The sequence below is a fragment of the Suncus etruscus genome, chromosome 2, assembly GCF_024139225.1.
Source record: "Suncus etruscus isolate mSunEtr1 chromosome 2, mSunEtr1.pri.cur, whole genome shotgun sequence".
Taxonomy (NCBI): Eukaryota; Metazoa; Chordata; class Mammalia; order Eulipotyphla; family Soricidae; genus Suncus; species Suncus etruscus.
In genome coordinates this window covers 96,418,248-96,438,907 of record NC_064849.1, presented here as the reverse complement: position 1 = coordinate 96,438,907, position 20,660 = coordinate 96,418,248, and the positions used below count along the sequence as shown (strand labels likewise).

Here is a 20,660-nt window from a genome sequence, read left to right as displayed (position 1 = left end):
GAGGGGGGTCCACAACCAGCGGCGCTTAGGAGTTACTCCTGGCTCTATGCTCAGAAATCGCTCCTGGCAGGCTCGGGGGCCCATATGAGATGCCGGGATTCAAACCAGCGTCCTTCTGCATGCAAGGCAAATGCCCTACCTCCATGCTATCTCTCTGGCCCCTTGCTTGCAGTTTTGACTTTGGGTCAGAACTTGTTTGTGCTAAAGGCTTAGTCCTGCTCTCTGTTCAGACTAGTTGGGGATCATATGTGGTATCTGGGAAATAAGTCAGATTGACTTAGTATAAGATAAGTACTTTAACCACTGTACTATCTCCCCAGCCCTGCATTAAAAATTTTTATTAAAAAATTGCAATTGGTTTTATTTTATAACTTATTCTTTTTTTATTACTTTAAGCACCGTGGTTATAAAACTGTTCATGATTGAGTTCCTGTCATAAAATGTACACCATATTTCACCAGTGGACTTTTTCTTCTACCAATGTCCCCAGTTTCCCTCCCACCCACCCAACCCCACAGATCTCTGGGGCTGGCATTTTGCTTCTCTCTCTCTCTTTCCATTTTGACACTATTGCTAATTAAGGGATACCATGCATGCCATTTTATCCCCTTTCAGTTCTTGTCCAGAGTGATTTGTTTTCAACTGTTATTGTCAAAGTGGACCCTTCTCTACTCTAACTGCACTTACCACTTTTTGTGGCAAGCTTCCTACCATGCACTGGTCCTCCTGGCCCTCATCTCTATTGTCTCTGAATATTATTACCATACTGTCTTGACTTCTGTCAGTCTTATTTATTGAACTTGTTATTTTTTTATTTATACATTCATTTTTTTTGTCTTTTTCCTTATAATTAAAAATAAAATTATTTTCTTTTAATTTTATTTTATCTCCTTTATTTGTTTGAATTCTGGACTACACCCAGCAGTGCTCAGGGGTTACTCCTAACTCTGTGCTCAGGAATTATTTCTGGTGGCTCTTAAGGGACCTTATAGAATGCTGGGGATTGAACCTTAGTGGGCCATGTACAAGGCAAATGCTCTATCTGTTGTCCTATTGTTCTGACCCCTTTCCTTCATTTATTTTATTTTACTTAACTATTGCTACTTTTTATTTAAATTTTTTATTTTTATTTTTTTTAAATCTAAAAGCATCATGATTTACAAAGTCATTTGTATTTGAGTTTCAGGCATACAATATTTGAACATCAGTCCCTTTGTAAGTGTTCACTTCCCTCTACCAATATCCTCAGTGTCTTTCCAGATCCCAGCCTGTTTCTATGGCAGCAGCCTTATTTTGACTCCTTTTTTTTTTTTTTTTAATTTTTATTTTGATCATAGTGGCTTACCTATCTTTCACATTAGTATTTTAGGTACATATTAACATTGAATCAGGGGAATACCCACCACCAAATTTGTCCCCCCCCCCCGTCCCCATTCCCTTTTTGCAACCCATATCCCCCACCATTACCACCCGGGCTGCTAGAGTAGGTGGTCCCCTCTTAGTCTAGCTTACTATCAGTGATCATACATCTGTTTGGTCCTGGTGCCCTCCCTTGTTTCTCCCTCTATTTGAGAGGCTAAGCTAGATAAATCAAGTTATGTGGTTTTGTTTGAGGGAAAGAAAAGCAATAAAATGGGGTAAAGATTAAGCAAAAAAAAAAAAATAATAATAAAATAAAAATATGCTGAAAATGGGCGGAGTCCTTCTAGTGGCTATCAGCCTCAGTTTGAGAGAGGTCTTGAAAAAGGTATTGAAACACCATAACAATACAAAAATAAATGTCAAATTAAATATCCAGTGAGCCCTACAGCAATAAAGAGAAGCACCACACAATAGTCTCGGTTCTGAATTCAAATCATGCCGGAGTACAAAAAGAAAGAGAAAGATAATATAAAATAATATAAATAATATAAAAGTTAGGTGCCGTGTACTGTGATTTCATGCATATCACTTTATCACCTTTCCGTACCACCTTCTCCCGAGGAACCACTTCCCTTGTACCACTGATATAGTGTTCCAGACCTCCCAGGGCCTATTGGGTTCTCCCCAACCAGTGAATAGCTTTTATTTTATTATTTATTTTATTAATATTATTTTTGTGCTTCTATTAATATTTTACTTTTCTTTTTTTTTTTTTTTGGTTTTTGGGACACACCCGGTGACGTTAAGGGATTACTCCTGGCTATGTGTCAGAAGTCGCTCCTGGCTTGGGGGACCATATGGGATGCCAGGGGATCGAATCATGGTCCATCCTAGGCTAGGGCTGGCAAGGCAGAACCTTACCTCTAGCGCCACCATGCCAGCCCCAATATTTTACTTTTAATTTATTTTGCTTAATTTTCCCTTTATTTTAATTTCATTTTATAGGTTTTTTTATATATCTTTTTATCTGTTTTCAATTTGTTTCATTTTTCTATATTTCATTTTAATTATTGTTATTATTTTATGCATTTATTCATCTTATTTTATTATTCATTTATTCCATTTATTTATTTATTTATTGGTTTTTGATTTTTGGTTTTTGGATCACACCTGGAGGCGCTCAGGAGTTACTCCTGGCTCTATGCATCTATTTATGATGATGATTAATTTCTGAGTATTTTTAGTTTAATTCAATTTTAATTTTTAATTTCTTTTTTCCACTTTAAAATACAAAAATATTTTTTCTTTTAAAATTATTTTATTAATTTCATTTAAATGATTAACATTACTATTATTTTTGGTTTTAGGGCCACACTAAAAACCCTGATTGATGCTCAGAAATTATTCCTGGCAATGCTTGAGGACCTTATGTATGCTGGGGATTGAGCATTGTTTGTTGTGTGCAAGCCAAGCACCTTACCCTATTGAACTATTGTTTCAGCACTTCACTCTAAATTTATGTTATCTCATATTGAGTTTTTCCTTTTGTTTATTGTTCTTTGTTGTTCATTTTTGGGTTTTGGCCACACCTGGTGGTGGTCTAGGCTTAATCCTGGCTCTGTGCTTAGGGATCACCGTTGGTGATGCTCAGGAAACCATATGTGGTTGCGGGAGGATCCAACCCGGGTTGGCTGCTTGCAAGGCAAGTGCCTATCCACTGTACTATTTTTCCAACCCCTTCTACTTTGCTTTTTAATCTTAGTTTAAGTTGATATTTTATTCATATAATTTTATTGCTTTATTTTAATTAATTTTTAAACTTTTAAGTTTTATTTACTTTAGAAAGAGTGTGAAGTGGAGAAAGGAAAGCCACTATAGCATATGGTGAGAAAACTGGTCAGTCACATGAAAAAATTTACTTAGTTTCCTATCTCACACTGTGCACAAAACTCAGTTTAAATAAAATAAAAGGCTTCCTTTTCAAGGCCATGCTCTCCCTTGAACACATATTTTGCTTGCTTGTCTCTGTTTCTTTTCTTGCTTATTTCTATGCTGGAGAAGCTTGCATTCTTTCTGAAGCACATATTTCTCTCTTTCTCTCCCAAAACATTTTTTCTAAATAAGTTTCAGTAAAAGCTATCTTACTCCACCCCAAGACAAAGGATTAAAGAACAAAATATCAGACAAATCTTCATAAATTATATTAAGGAAACAGGAGAACTCCTCATTTACTCTAAAGATATCTTTAACATCTAATGTTATAAGCCAGATAAATAAAGCAAAGATAAATGAGTGAGACTACATCAGATTAAGAAGCTTCTGCACTACAAATAGATTATGACCATAAGAGACTTTCATAGACAGGGAGAAAACATTTGCCCATCGTCTATATGACAAAGGGTTAATTACCAAATACAGAAACTAAAGCTAAACAAACTAAGCAAACTAAAACAAAACAAAAACCCCACTAAAAAAAGGGGAAGAAAGCTTTCACTAGTTCACATATATAGATATGATACTATACTTAGAAAATCTTAAAGACTACCAAAAAAGCTTCTAAAAACAATAGATTTGTATAGTAAAATGGTAGCCAAAAGGCACATAAAAAAATGCTCCACATTACTAATCATCAGGAAGATGCAAATGAAAACAATGAGCTATCAACTCACACCACAGAGACTGGCACACAACACAAAGAACAGGAACAACCAGTGCTGGTGTGGAGGTGGAGAGAAAGGAACTCATTCATTGCTGGTGGGAACGTGGAGTGGTCCAGCCTTTTTTCTGTAAATAATATGGATATCCCTCAAAAAACTAGACAAGCTTTCATATGCTTTAGCAATACCACTCCGAAGGTTATACCTTACGAACCCAAAATCATCATGCAAAAAAGCCTTCTGCAACTGCAGCACTATTTACAATAGCCAGAATCTGGTAGCAACCCAAGTGCCCAAGAACAGAGTGCTAAAAAACTGTGGAGCATCTATACAATGGAAAGCTATAGAGCCGTTAGGAAAAATGAAGTCATGAAATATGCTTATACACGAATGAATATGGAGGGTATTATGCTGAATGAAATGAGTCAGAGGTGGAGGGATAGCTATAGAATAATCTCACTAATTTCTAACCTCTTGATTTTATGGAGGTATGTTTTATATGTCAGCATGTAGTCTATCCTGGAGAATGACCCATGTACATTGGAGAAGAATGAGTATCCAGGGATACACATTTTGGGATGGAGTGTCCTATATATATATCTACTAGTCTTCTTTCTTCCATTACTCTTTTCAGGGCTAGTATGTTTTTGTTGGGTTTCAGTCTGGTTGACCTATCAAGTGTTGATAGGGCCGTGTTGACGTCTCCCACAATTATTGTGTTATTATTGATTTCTTCTTTCAGATTTGTCAGTAACTGTACTAGATAATTTGCTGGTCCCTTATTGGGTCCATATATGTTTAATAGTCTGATTTCTTCCTGTTGCACATATCCCTTGATTAGTACATAGTGTCCATCTTTGTCCCTTACCACTTTTCTGAGTATAAAGTTGGTGTCATCAGATATTAATATGGCCACCCCAGCTTTTTTGAGGGTGTTGTTTGCTTGGATGATTTTCCTCCAGCCTTTGATTTTGAGTCTATGTTTGTTCTGACTATTCAGATGTGTTTCTTGTAGGCAGCAGAAGGTTGGATTCATCTTTTTGACCCATTTTGCCACAGCATGGGATTGGAATAAAGAAAGACCCTCAGATCAGTGGAATAGCCTTGAGTTCTCAGAATGTTCCCCAGACATATAATCACCTAATTTTTGACAAAGGAGCAAGAAATCCTAAGTAAAGCAGGGAAAACCTCTTCAATAAGTGGTGCTGGCAAAACTTGCAAAAAAGCGAACATAGACCCCCAGTTAACATCATGTATGAAGGTAAAAACCAAATGGATTAAAGACCTTGATATCAGACCTGATACCATAAGGTATATAGAACAACACGTCGGTAAAACACTCCATGACATTGAGACTAAAAGCATCCTCAAGGAGGAAACTGCACTTTCCAAACAAGTGGAAGCAGAGATCAACAGATGGGAATACATTAAGCTGAGAAGCTTCTGCACCTCAAAAGAAATAGTGCCCAGGATAGAAGAGCCACCCAACACCCAAGAAAAATAAAAGTCATCTTTGCAACAATCCTCAGAGACAATAAGAGGAGGGCTGGAACATCCAGCTCACTTCATGAAGCTCACCACAAAGAGTGGTGAGTGCAGTTATTTTGAACCATCCTAATAATGAGAATGTATGAGGGAAATAGAAAGCCTGTCTGGAGTACGGGTGGGGGTGGGGTGGGATGGAGGGAGATTTGGGACATTGGTGGTGGGAATGTTGCACTGGTGAAGGGAGTGTTCTTTACATGACTGAAATCTAATCACAATCATATATGTAATCAATATGTTTAAATAAAGGGAAAAAATAAAATACAATTAATCTTCACCAACAGTAAAAAAAAAAAGTCCCTTCCTCACATCTATATTCAATGCAGCATTATTTACAATAGTCAGACTCTAGAAACAAACAAGATGCCTTTCAACAGATGAATGGCTAAAGAAACCTGTAGTGCATAAACACAATGGAGCTGTCAGGGAGATGAAGTCATGAAATTTTCCTATACTTGAATATACATGGAATTTATTATGCTGTGTGAAATAAGTCAGAGGGAGAGAGATAGACACAGAATAGTCTCACTGATCTATGGGTTTTAAAAAAAATTAAGAACATTATTGTAATAATCCCTAGAGATAATAAAGATGAGGGTTGGAAGGACCAGCTCACAATATGAAACTCATCACAAAGAGTAGTGGTGCAGTTAGGGAAATAGCTACACTAACAACTATAATGACAATCTTAATGAGTGAGAATAATAGAATGCCTGTCTCAAATACAAGCAAAGATTGGGAGGAGGGTGTGGGGGCATTGGTGGTGGGAATGTTGCACTGGTGAAGAGGTGGTTTTTTTTTTTATGACTGAAACCCAACTACAATCATGCTTGTAATCATGGTGCTTAAACAAATATTTTATAAATAAAAAAAAAACAAAGCTACAAGAACATTAATAAGACACAAATGGAGAAAGTACATTTGAATTTGTAAATCCAAAAAATGCATGGAAACACTGTGTTTTGACCTGCCACTTACAATGCTTTTAATTATTTCTACATATTTTGAATTGATGTTTGGGTCCTTCGATTAAATCATTATGATCAACACATGTACATAAACAAACAAATAAGTAAATAAAAAAACTTACATCGGTTGGTGCCACTCTCTGAGAAGTTCAACTCTTTTGGGTCCATATGAACATTCCTATTTCTAGTAGAATCCTCTCTGTTGTGTCCATACCGTTCTTTCCATTCCTAGAAAAAAAAACACACATGAATACATAAAGAAGATAATACATTAGAATAAACAAATTAGAAATGTTTGTGGTTCATCAGGGGATGCAAATCAAAACAACTATGAGGTACAACCTCATACCACAGATATTGGCACACATCACAAAGAATGAGAACAAGCAGTGTTGGCGGGGAGGTGGAGAGAAAGGAACTCTTATCCACGGCTGGTGGGAATGCCATCTAGTTCAACCTTTATGAAAAGCGATATGGAGATTCCTCCAAAAACTGGAAATTGAGCTCCCATACGATCCAGCTATACCACTCCTAAGAATATATTCTAGGAACACAAAAAATACAATACAAAAATCCCTTCCTTACACCTATATTCATTGCAGCACTATTTACCATAGCAAGACTCTGGAAACAACCAAGATGCCCTTCAACAGATAAATGACTAAAGAAACTGTGGTACATATATACAATGGAGTATTATGCAGCCATCAGGAGAGATGAAGTCATGAAATTTTCCTATATCTACTATGCTGAGTGAAATAAGTCAGAGAGGAGAGAGAAAGACGCAGAATGGTCTCACTCATCTATGGGTTTTAAGAAAAATGAAAGACATCCTTGCAATAATTTTCAGAGACAAAAGAGAGGAAGGCTGGAAGTCACATCCCACATCATGAAGCTCACCACAAAGAGTGATGAGTTTAGTTAGAGAAATAACTACATTGCAAACTATCCTAACAATGAAGATGTATGAGGGAAATAGAAAGCCTGTCTAGAGTACAGGCGGGGGTGGGGTGGGGAGGAGGGATATTTGGGACATTGGTGGTGGGAATGTTACACTGGTGATGGGGAGGTGTCTTCTTATATGACTGAAGCCCAACCACAATCATGTTTGTAACCAAGGTGTTTAAATATTATTAAAAGAAAAAAAAAAGAAATGTTTGTTGTGATTCACTTCAATTCTGGAAAACTGCAGAACTGAGAAATATTCAGAAGTATAATTTATCTTCAGTAGCTTCCTTGGGATTTCAGAATGTTTCTGAAATAAATATTCCACCTTTACACCATACACTCTAAAACACAGAAACAACTATCACACCTTCCTAAGTCTTCATGGTTGTAATATGTACATTCAGATGTGCAAAACTTGTAACCATGACTAAAATTTTCTCATCTTTTTTTGCTTTTTCACTCTCAAAGTATATTTACATAAGCTAATAGAAGACTGAAGAAATAGAAGAATATAATAAATATCATGTTATTTTTTGCTCTATAAGACAAACCCAACCATAATGCACACAGTTTTTAGATGCTCTCCTCCCCTGCACTCAGGCCTCAGCTCCAGTTGGCATTTTCTACATAAGATGCACTTTTTTGGGGGGAGTGTGTCATATGATACAAAGAATATAGTATATTTTTAAAGAAAACAAAACTACTTTTAAAGATGGAGATAATAGTTCATAAGGCAATAGGCTTGCCTTGCATGCTGCTGAACTAGGTTCAATCCCCAGCATTTCAAATAGTACCCCAAGATTACCAGGAGTAATCTCAAAGCATAGAGCCAGGAGTAAGGCCTGAGTATTACTGAATGTGCACCCAAACAAAACACACACACACACACACACACACGAGTAAGTTTGCATGAATTTATTCATTCATGACAATTATTTATTGAGTATCTTAGGCAAGAAATTCCTAGATGTTGTAACAAATAATTGAATGCAAATAAATTTTTTAAAGATAGCATGTAGTATATATATCTTGAAGTATGCCAATCACCAATGACCTTTCTTTAAAAATGTCATATGATGGCTAGAGAGGTTATAGTGGAGGTTTTTAGGCACCTGCTTTGCATATGACTAACCCTAGTACAAAGTCCCTGCACCACATAATGTCCTTGAGTGCCACCAATGGTTACTCCTAAGCACAGAAGTAGATATGGCTCCTGAATACTACTGGGTATAGCACCCAACCTCCCCATATCCATTCCTTCCCTCTCCCAATCACTTTCCAGGAATGTAGATAAAGGGTAAAGTGCATGTCTTAGAGGTATGAGACTTGAATTCAACCCTTACTTACCATGGCCAATAAAACAAAGTAAAAATAAGTCATTTCCCTATACCATTCTGCTATTTTTAGTCAATTACTTTAAATCAGAAAGATTCTTTTGATTTTTCACATTAATCTTTAGGTTACAGCATTTAAATAAGTACTGTACTTACTCTTCTTCGATTTTCACCTTCTTCTTGCCTTTGCCTTTTTCTTTTCTCTAGAGAAAGAAAAGTGGCACAATATTGTTTAATTAGAGTAAGTGAAGTAAAGATTTTCAATTTTCTGTGAATTATCACAAAGTCAAGGGAATAGGCTATTGTTGGAGAGTATCAGTTTGGAGCAATGTTTTGTTTTTGATTATAGCCGCCTTCCAACTTTGTTTCCTTGCTATCGTCTCCCTGACCTACAAGATGAACCCCTAGTCTCATGCTATGTTTCCCCATTTAAACGATTTTCATCTGTGGACACCCTGGAATATCCTGAATGTTAAATGGTTTCTGGTTGAGAAATGCTAACTTAGAGGCTACTTCTATAATTAACACCTTATTACTGGAAATAGCATTTAGGCTATCCATAAATACTTTTCATGAGAAAAAAGTTCTTTCTCGTGGTGACCTGAAATGTGCTTTACTATAACTTCTCTTTTACGTTTCTTATAAATAAAGTTCAAATTTCTCTTCTTTCCATTTAAGGAACCTTTTCCTTATTTGCTTAAGACTATATGCTCAGCGTTTACCCCATTAACCATACTGCATAGGTCCATAATTCTGGCAGCACTATTTATTCCTCTAAATAACATCTGACTTATAATCCTACTTTTGAAAATCTTACTCAGTACTAAAAATTTCCAGAGTCTAATGAGTACAAAAGAAACAGAGCCTCCACACCACTTATGACACCACCTAGCTATGAGAGCATGAGAAGGATACAATTAGATTATGGAGCCACAAAACAGTTCAGCTACACAGAGCCTTCCAGAAACAAGTAGAGGGAATATTTAAGAAAAAAGGCCCGGGGCCGGAGAGATAGCATGGAGGTAAGGCGTTTGCCTTTCATGCAGAAGGTCATCGGTTTGAATCCCGGCGTCCCATATGGTCCCCCGTGCCTGCCAGGAGCAATTTCTGAGCATGGAGCCAGGAGTAACCCCTGAGCACTGCCAGGTGTGACCCAAAAAAATCCACCAAAAAAAAAAAAAAAAAAAAAAGAAACAAGGCCCTTAAAATAAAGCTGCTTTTCTTTACCCGTCTTCTACAATTACCTGAGCACTATGAAATTTGATACATTTAGTAATAAAATTTAATTCTGGTAAAGTACTATGTATTCTAACAGGTTTTTAATGATGGGTTCCTCTACAATATAAAAGATGATTCCTTAACTTAATGAGGTGTTTTTTTTTAATAATTTTTATTGTGAACTTATTGAGTTTTAAATTGAACTTGGAAGTCTGTTTTAAGTCAAATATAAAAGTGACTCCAATTATATACAAGGTCATTATTTAGTTGCAAACACATTAATAATTTCTTTTAGAAATTCTTAAAAAATTATTTATTTATAAAGTTTTACAAATATTAACTTTGAGTCTTACCCTTTTCCTTAATTTATATAAAATAAAAATCTTACCTCGTCTGATTAATTCTTTTCCTTCATCAACTAGATCTGATGTCATGTCATTATCTCCCATGAATTGCTGGAAACCAAGTAGATTCAAACAACGAGTTCCTAAACTAATAAAAATAAATTTTTGAAAAGACAAACATCATTTCACATTGTGACTGCTGAAATTTTTTTCTTTCTTATTATTATCCAAAAAAAGCCCCTGCTTTATTATTAGTAATCATGGAAAATTAGAGAGCTATATTTGCTTTTCTTTAAGAAGTTCCTTTTCTGAGAAGGAATTCCACTGATTAAAAATATGATTCATAAAAATGCATATATTTTGCCATTCAGATGAAAAACTTGTTTCTCATACATATTTGGTGTTCAGCTCCCCAAAGTTTTGGAATTATGTCAGAAGTACAGACTGTGTCAAAAATATTTCTTGCTATTAATGAGATTATGTTTGAAGAGATATTTAAGAATGGGGGCTGCTAGATAAACCTTAAGTGTAGTTATAGGTAGAAATTTTTAATTCCAGACCCCTGAACTCAGAAAGGAAAAAAAAAACCTGGTGGTTGAATTCAATTGCTAATGGCCAAAGCATTAATCAATCATACCTATGCAATGAAATTTCCATAAAAGTCCTAATGGAGGGCTTTTACACAAATTTTCCAGGATGGAAAAGACAGATCTGGGGATAACAGAGGCTTATAAATGGAATTTGCATCTTTGTTTTTTTAATACCTAGTCCTATGAATCTTCTTATATCTGTCTATTCCTGGGCTGATATCCTTCATAAATCAGTAATATAATGAGTACATTATTTTCTAGAATTGTCTGTACTGCTATAGCAAACAATAATGCTAAGGAGTGTATCTTAGAAATGTTCTATTTGCATCCCTTGGTTAGAAGCACTATTTGGGATTTATGGAGGCTTGCAATCAGCATCTGAAGTGGAGCACAGTCTTAAGTCTAAAGCCCCTATTTTATTCATTAATAAGTCTTAAGCATATCTTTTTCTTTTTGATTTTTTGAACCACACTTGATGATGCTCAGGGCTTACTCCTGGCTCTTTCATTGGTGGGGATCAAACCATGTAAATAAATATTTAAAGAATGCTAAGGAGAAAGTGTATATAGGTCAGTCTTAACAGTATGAGGAAAAATATTGTTAAATTTCTTACCTAAAATAAGTGGCAATGCAGAGAATTACCACCAGCATAGGATAATATATATAGAATCCATCTGCAATAAAGGATAAAACTTTCATGGAACCCATAATCTGAAGAGCAAGAAAAAAATTCAATCAGTATAATTCTACATTTTTTAATTCTTTTCTGTTTTTAGAAAAATGTTCCATAAATAAATAAAATTTGAACTTTGAAAAATCAGAAACAAACATATTTATAGACTGATTTTTAAATTCTCATCACAATTTAAAAAACGTTACAATGTGAGGTAATGGATATTAAATTTATTATTGCAATCATTTAACAGTATATAATGAATCATATTGTATACCTAAATTAAGTAAGTGTAACATGTCAATTGCATCTTAATTTGTCTATTGAGGTTTTAGCTTAAAGAAAACAACATTTCATATTACTGAAAATTATCATATACATTAAGACTATAAACTGAAATCTAATATTGGAGCTCAAATTCGCTCAGAGTATGAGTTGGACGGCCTATGTAAAACAAGAAGTATCTTAAAATATTTTAAAATAGAGGATAAAATCAATTAAATGTGATCATTAGCAATTTTTTAAAAACTAACTTAAAATTTATAATATTTTAAAATTTTTAATAAAAATCATAATTATAGAACTCCTTTCTCAGAATTGTTTTCCTTACCCTTTAGTTTTAATTTAAAAGAATTATTTATTCATAATTCATAATTATTTAAAATAACTTATTTAGTTAAAGAGCCATAATTTATTGATAACCAAAGTTATTGATAGTTGAGTTTTAGACATATATTTCAATACCAATCCCACCACTGTTAACGCTCATCACTAGTGATCTCATACTCCATCATTCCTCACTTTCCTCAACTTTTTCCCAGAATTAAAAGAAATTTCATAGGCGGTTATGCTTGGGTTGGTGCTTAGGGTTGGCTCCCATGGTGCGTAGGGTCGGCTCCCATGTGATGCCAAAAATCAAATACATTATACATACAAAGCATTCATTTCTGCCCACTGACCTATTTCTCTAGCACTAAAAAGTTGTTTTCTGACTATACTTACAGATGTATAAGCAGTTGGCTGTGTATTCTGGTGAGAGATGGATGAATCCATATGGGTCAAACCCAAGAAATTAAGACATAAAGGAGGAGTCAAACGGCAAAATAACCTACAATGAGCATTTATAAATTAGAATATATAAAGCAGATATATATATATATACACACACATTAGAATATATAAAACAGTAAATATAAAGCAGAACACATTCAATACTTTGCTGAATTTTAGTAAAATAATTTCAGATCATTGTAACTATTACTTTCTTTTTTTGTTATATACATGTTCTATTTTAAATATTGGGTGAAGGTTGGTTTTGGGTCATAGCCAATGATTTTCAGGATTTACTCATAGTTCTGTGCTCGGGAATCACTCCAGCCAGTGTTGGCGGATCGAATCGAGATTGAACACATGCAAAGTAAGTACCTTAATCCCTGTACTGTCCCTCTGGTCTTAAATTTTATTTAAAAAACAATTTTTCCCCTTCTCAGCCTTTTGCTACTACTGTTACTGTTATTCCGATATCCAAGGTCACAGACATTTGAATGAAGCAGAACTCACGCAGGGGTCCTCAAACTTTTTAAACGGGGCTAGTTCACTGTCCTTCAGACTGTTGGAGGGCCAGATTATAGTAAAAACAAAAATTATGAACAAATTTCTATGCGCACTGCATATATCTTATTTAGAAGTGAAGAAAAAAATGGGAATAAATACAATATGTGGCCCGCAGGCCATAGTTTGAGGACCATTGAACTAGGGTCACACACTTTAGTCGTAATGCTCATAAACATGTGGTTGCAGTGTTCATAAAGGTTGAACTCTCAGCAGTAGTGCCTGGTGAAGGTCACACATTTGGCTGTGGTACTCATACATGCCTTGCTTTGGTACTATTGCAAATGACAGTACTTATACATTGTACTCAGGATGTATGGCAGTGCTAGGGATTAAGTTCACAGTCTTTTTCCACATGAGGCTCTACCATTGACTCAGCCAAACTTGAACCACTTATATTTTAATCTTTTTCTCTATATTTAAAATTTTTTAAATAAATTCTTTATTTAAACACCGTGGTAACAAACATAATTGTAGTTGGGTTTCGTCACAACAAGAATACACCCCTTCACCGTGCAACCTTCCCATCACCAATGCCCCTGTCTCTTCCCTACCAACCCCCCCCCCCCCGCCTGTATTCAAGACAGGCTTTCTACATCCCTAACTCACTGACATTGTTATGATAGTTCTCAGTGTAGTTATTTCTCTAACTGCACTCACCATTTTTGTGGTGAGCTTTATATCTTGAGCCGGTCCTTCTGGCCCTCAACTCTGGGAATTATTTCAATGTCTTTAATTTTTCTTAAAACCATATATGAGTGAGATTTTTGTATCTCTCCCTCTGACAAATTTCACTCAGCATAATAGATTCCATGTACAACCATGTATAGAAAAATTTCATGACTTCATCTCTCCTGATGGCTGCATAATACTCCATTGTGTATTGTGTATATGTACCACAGTTTCTTTAGCCATTCATCTGTTGAAGGGCATCTTGGTTGTTTCCAAAGTCTGGCTATTGTAGTAAGTGCTGTGATGAATATAGGTATGAAGAAGGGATTTTTATGTTCCTAGGGTATATCCCTAGGATTAAATTTTGTTTTTTAATTTTGGGGTCACATCAGGCTACTCCAAACTCAAGAGCTCAAGGGCTCTTCCCAGGTATGCTCAGCAGACCATCTAGGGCCAAGGATTGAACCTAGGCCATCCCCCATGCAATGCATGGGCTACTCTAAGCTATATCTCTGCCTTGCTGACATTTATATTTTGTTATGGGGCCACACCTGGAAATGTTCAGGGTTTATTCCCGGCTCTTCACTCAGGAATCACTCCTGGCAATGCTTGGTGGAACATATGGAATTCTGGGGATTGAACCCAGGATGGCAACATGCAAGACAATCATCACTGTTCTGTCTCTCTGGTCCCCTCCCTCATATTTGATTTTTTTTCCCCCGGGAGGAAGGCAATATTTCTTTTTCATTTATTTTGAAATACAACTACCTTAATTTTCCAGATGATTTTAGGAGCAAATGGATAATACTTCCAGTTCACAATCTCAAGCAAAGATTCTGGGTAAATCAATATAGCTGCTAATTTAATATAGATAAGGTTTTTTTGTTTTGTTTGTTGTAGTTGTTTGTTTTTCTGCTACAATCAGCAGCACTCAAGGGTTACTCCTGGCTCTGTGCTCAGCCATTGCTCCTGGGAGTCTTGATGACCATATGGGATGCTGGCAATCAAACCCGGGTTGGTCCTGGGTCAGCTGCATACAAAGGCAAGCACCCTATCACTTCAATCCCAGATGAGATTTTCTTTAAAAGCTAAAAGATGTCTAATCTCTGAAAGCAAAAAGGCATAAGCCAGGCCTTAGACTTACAAATGAACAAGTGAGCCAGGTTTAGACTTCATAACATGGTACTTGAGTACGGCAACAATCATAAAGCTAGTAGTGCTTCTAGGTTCTCCTACAACATGATTCATTCACATGCTAGTATAATTAAGATGCTGTGCAGCCTCTACTGTAGCAATGCAGTGAATATGCTGAGGGGGTCAGTGGCAAACAGTGCAAGGTCTCTCTCCAGGCCAGATCTATCAGCCTTAAACATAGAATAAAGAGAGGTGGAAAAATTCTTCCTAAATTCCTTTCTGATGTTAAACAGGTCATCTCTGATGAGGAGATGATCATTGGTCCCAGCACCTTGCACAGCACAGTAAAGTGGTTCTGCCAGATAGGAGGTATGCTTTGAATTGATTACACAACAGCAAGATGTTGTTCCAAATGACCAGAGGTCTCACAGTCAATGGTTACTTCAATTTGAATTCCTGATAAGGTCATATATTTGTCAATCACTCTTCTCAACTGAGAAACATTTCATGCTCCAAAGATAATGAAAAACTTTTCTTCATCAGTTCCTCATTTCAGCTCTCCAACCTGAAACAGGCTGAGTATCTTGTTCAACCAGAGATTCATCATTTCCAGTGTCAGGGTCTCTATTGCTCTACAGGAGAAATACCAACATCCTCTGATAAAACCTGAAGTGTCCCACACCATATCATCATCCAGTCTTGAGCTGTATTCTTCTTCATAGATTTACTTTATGGCTGTCAGTTCTACAGAAGTCCTTGGGGCAATGATCTACATCAAGACTTTCTCATGTGTCCTAACTTCTTTCAGAGCATTTTCCAGCTCATTGGCATCATACAGCTGGGATAGTTTCATCAGAGTCACAATCGATTTTTCAAAATTTCCAGTTGATTCTTATTTCTAATCATCTAGAAGGTCCCAACCAAACAATTTTGAATACCACAGCAATTTCCTGTATTGAGCATTGCTTTGGGATGTCAGGAGTCTGGATGTTCTATTCATCAGTGTACCTAGGCCTTTTTCATGGTCTTCCGAAGAACTTCAGCACCAGCATGCTCATCAAATTCAGGGAATTCTGTCATGATACTTCTGAATCCCTGGTCCATGGCGATGGCTCAGTGCTAGCAGGTGGGATTGTGCTTTGAGCATGGAAGTGGTGTGCAGGATAGGATTGAGTGGTAGGTGATGCAAAGCTCTAGGAGCTTGCAGTAGGAATGCGAGGGAATTCTTTGTTTTGTTTCATTTTGTTTTGGGGCCACACCTGGCAGTGCTCAGGGGTTTCTCCTGGCACTGTGCTCAGAAATCACTCCTGGCAGGCTTGGGGGAACATATGGGATGTCGTGGATTGAGCCCAGGTCAAACCCAGGTCCTATTTGGGTGGGCTGCTTGTAAGGCACACGCCCTATCACTAAGCTATCACTCTGTCCTCAAAACTTGAATTCTTAATGTAAACTGCCCTTGGTTGGAAGATATTCTGAAAATCCCAATAACCACACTGTTCCAAAATATCCATATTTATATAGAAACTGTTGCCTGCTTCTGTTGGTCCTGTTTGCGATTGCTTATTTCTCAAGAATATGAAAGTGTCTTTGCATGCTCTTCTTTCAAATCTATCATCTATGCAATCTGTCTCAGCAGGGTGACAATAATGGTACCAAATTATACTCAATTCATGAAAATCAGAAGTTGTACATTATCAATCATGTCACTCTGACAATTACAGATATGAAGAATTGTTAGAGTTCAGTTTTGCCTATTAAAAAAAAGACTCTTACAAATTTATAGAGTTGGAAATTAAGGGGACAGGAAAATTAAGATTGGGTGCCAAAACAAGGACATAATAATAAGTTATTTTGTATTAAGAGTAAATTACAATAAGGAGGGTATCTGCTTTGCACAGCCAATCCAGTATTGGTTCCTGGCAATCTCCTGTAGTTCCTCAAGCCTGTCAGAAATGATCCTGAGCAAAGAGCTAGGAGTATATCTTGAGCAACAACAGATGTGGCCCCAAAGCAAAACAAAACATCAACCAACCAATCAAACAAACAAAACAAACCCTGAACCCCTCCCCCCCAGCCCACAACTAATGAAGCAATAAAGAAAAATATAGGTGTTAGTAGAGCTACTATCAAAATAAGAAATAAGAAAGAGATCCACAAGAATACAAGCAATATTATTGCAAGAATGTCTTCCATTTTTCTTAAAACCCATAAATGTGTGAGACCATTCTGCGTTTTTCTCTCTCTCTCTGACTTATTTCACTCAGCATAATAGATTCTGTGTACATCCATGTATAGGAAAATTTCATGACTTCATCTCTCCCGACAGCTGCATAATATTCCATTGTGTATATGTACCACAGTTTCTTTAGTCATTCGTCTGTTGAAGGGCATCTTGGTTGTTTCCAGAGTCTTGCTATGGTAAATAGAGCTGCAATGAATATAGGTGTAATGAAGGGGTTTTTGTATTGTATTTTTTGTGTTCCTAGGGTATATTCCTAGGAGTGGTATAGCTGGATCGTATGGGAGCTCGATTTCCAGTTTTTGGAGGAATCTCCATATCGCTTTCCATAAAGGTTGAACTAGACGGCATTCCCACCAGCAGTGGATAAGAGTTCCTTTCTCCCCACATCCCCGCCAACACTGTTTATTCTCATTCTTTGTGATGTGTGCCATTCTCTGGGGTGTGAGGTGGTATCTCATCGTTGTTTTGATTTGCATCTCCCTGATGATTAGTGATGTGGAGCACTTTTTCATGTGTCTTTTGGCCATCTGTATTTCTTCTTTGTCAAAGTGTCTGTTCATTTCTTCTCCCCATTTTTTGATGGGATTAGATGTTTTTTTCTTGTAAAGTTCTGTCAGTGCCTTGTATATTTTGGAGATTAGCCCCTTATCTGATGGGTATTGGGTGAATAGTTTCTCCCACTCAGTGGGTGGCTCTTGTATTTTGGGCACTATTTCCTTTGAGGTGCAGAAGCTTCTCAGCTTAATATATTCCCATCTGTTAATTTCTGCTTTCACTTGCTTGGAGAGTGCAGTTTCTTCCTTGAAGATGCCTTTAGCCTCAATGTCCTGGAGTGTTTTACCTACGTATTGTTCTATATATCTTATGGTTTTGGGGCTGATATCAAGGTCTTTAATCCATTTGGATTTTACCTTCGTACATGATGTTAGCTGGGGGTCTAAGTTCAATTTTTTGCAAGTGGCTACCCAGTTGTGCCAACACCACTTGTTGAAGAGGCTTTCTTTGTTCCATTTAGGATTTTTTGCTCCTTTATCAAAAATTAGGTGATTTTCACCTCAGGAAGCTCATCACAAAGAGTGATGAGTTTAGTTGGATAAATAACTACATTTTGAACTGTCCTAATAATGAGAATGTATGAGGGAAATTGAGAACCTGTTTAGAGTACAGGCGGGGGTCGGGTGGGGAGGAGGGAGACTTGGGACATTGGTGATGGGAATGTTGCACTGGTAAAAAAAAAAAAAAAAGAAAGGAAACACAAAGGGACTAAAGGACTAACAAAAGTGATTTGTAATTGGAAAAAAAAATAAATCATTGAGTTAGATATGCAGACAGTTTTATATTTTTCATAGTTTGTACAAAAAAAAAAAAGAATACAAGCAATAAAGATATTTTCTGTGCTTCTAAACAAAATCCTACTTACATGCCACTGAAAAGAAGGCTGTAAGCATCAGTCTGGTGATGTGAAGCCAAGTAATAGTAGTTAAATACACGAATTCTGAACACAGTAGAATAAACACAAATACTTAGAAAAAAGATGGAAAGGAAGCAAGCAATCTGGGGGGAAAAAAAGAGATAAGTTAAGACTAATAGATTATACATAGCATTTTTGATTCTATTCCTAATATTAGCCCTTATTTCCAGCTAAAATTAAAATAGCAAGTTTCCTTTGAATTATGAAAAAAAATGATATTAAATATTTACAACTCAATCATTTCTATTTCTTATCTATTAGTTTCAAATATATCCTGAGTGAGCCTCTTCTCCCATTCACTGTTAATTGTCCCATGAAGTCTAAAAATACTAGCATAAACAGAATCAAAGTCCTATCATTTAAAAAATTTGTGCGATTTTGCATCTATTATTCTCTTCACAAATACAGTTCTTAGTTTTCATGTTCTATGTAAAATTGATTAAACTCAATCTTGAAGTGTATAAATCACTGGGAAGCACTATTATTTTCATAATTAACAGAAGAAATAAGGAGAAAAGAGATAACAGTTAAGGATTCTCCAATGATTTGACATTCATTTATGATATATAAAATGAACTAACCTCAATGTAAATATAATTATATGTTTGTTCAGCCAGCTGTATGAAGACTGCAAAGAGGGATAAGACCGGTCTTGTGCTAAAGAAAGTGCACTCTGACCACACAACTATCACAGAGAAGATGGACAAAACCACAGCAAGTATCCTATAAAACCAAGGTCGCAGAAGACATTCCCAGTACCACTCTGGAAGATAAAAGAAAAATTGATTAAGAAAACTAAAAAGGTTTCTTCTCTTTGTGAGTTGTTCAATACGGAATTTTGGTAAAAGAGTCCCCCAGTTTAATGCTTATGATTGAACCATGTCATGGGAATTGTTGGACTTTTTCTCATGGCCCCCATATGTGCCGATAACGTCATGTGGCATTGTTCCTTGTTTGTATAGGCACATTAAAATGGGAAAATACTATACATACAAATAAGATCGTATCTAATAGAGATTGGAACACACAAATCTTGTAGTGCAATGGGACCTTACACCCTGAACATTGACATAATGACCTGGTACATGCCTCAGAAGAATGGGCATTCTCCATTCACCCCTGAACCAGGGAAGCCATCCATGAAACATTCAAGTTTGTCTATAAAACATCACTTGGAAGCAATCCTCTACCAGGGAAGACCCTACCGATGCTCTGACTTCGACCTGCTCAAAAGAGACTTCTCTTAACACTGAGAAGACTTAACAACAACAACGACCTGCTTACATGACAGTGCTCTCTGCATTGCCCTTTAATTGTGAGGTAAAATGAGAGGACGGTCCACATCCTGACTTCAATGTAGGATATGCAGATTCCAGGATCTTTAATACAGAAACATGATACCAACAACAGAAAAATAAAAGTGTGTTGGCACTACAGACAATGTCTTGGATTGGACAAACTAGCCTGTCTGGAGCCTAGAGTTGGTCTTATGCCAGAAAATTTCAGGGGTAGGGTCTCCTTGTATTTAGGCCAAGGTTTTTCCTTTCCATGTCCCTCATATTTTGGTGGGCCTATGCAAACAATAATTGCCACTCTAACACCGTTTTTACTGTGCTCCTTTGACTCTAATCCTTAAAAAAAAATACCCACTTAAACTTTTTAGGTTAACTTAAACTAATATGCATGTGAATGGAAATGTAAAAAAAATAATATGCCTTTAATGTTTAAGGAGTTACGTAAGTTTTATGGCTTTAGATTGCTTTGTGTGCTGCTAAGAAATATTATAATGTATACAATCTGGGAACTTGAGGTACAAAGTAATTGTACATGGGTTCTGTTTTATTTATCTTAATGTTCTTTGGCTGAAAGTTCAAAGTTAAGATATCAACAA

At 36.3% G+C, this 20,660-nt stretch overlaps 1 protein-coding gene and 1 pseudogene across 2 annotated transcripts in view; both read right to left on the bottom strand.

The window, feature by feature from the left end:
* Positions 1-20,660, bottom strand: part of LMBRD2 (LMBR1 domain containing 2) — a 39,229-nt gene that overhangs the window by 2,846 nt on the left and 15,723 nt on the right. For both annotated transcript variants that reach the window (XM_049767683.1, XM_049767685.1), the window contains exons 9-15: positions 19,351-19,532; positions 18,719-18,852; positions 12,642-12,747; positions 11,580-11,677; positions 10,421-10,524; positions 8,971-9,017; positions 6,655-6,760 (exon numbers count right to left, since the gene is read on the bottom strand). In XM_049767683.1, coding sequence (XP_049623640.1) covers positions 6,655-6,760; positions 8,971-9,017; positions 10,421-10,524; positions 11,580-11,677; positions 12,642-12,747; positions 18,719-18,852; positions 19,351-19,532 — 777 coding nt within the window. The remainder of the gene's footprint in view (positions 1-6,654; positions 6,761-8,970; positions 9,018-10,420; positions 10,525-11,579; positions 11,678-12,641; positions 12,748-18,718; positions 18,853-19,350; positions 19,533-20,660) is intronic.
* Positions 15,206-16,136, bottom strand: LOC126000999 (annexin A5-like; annotated as a pseudogene).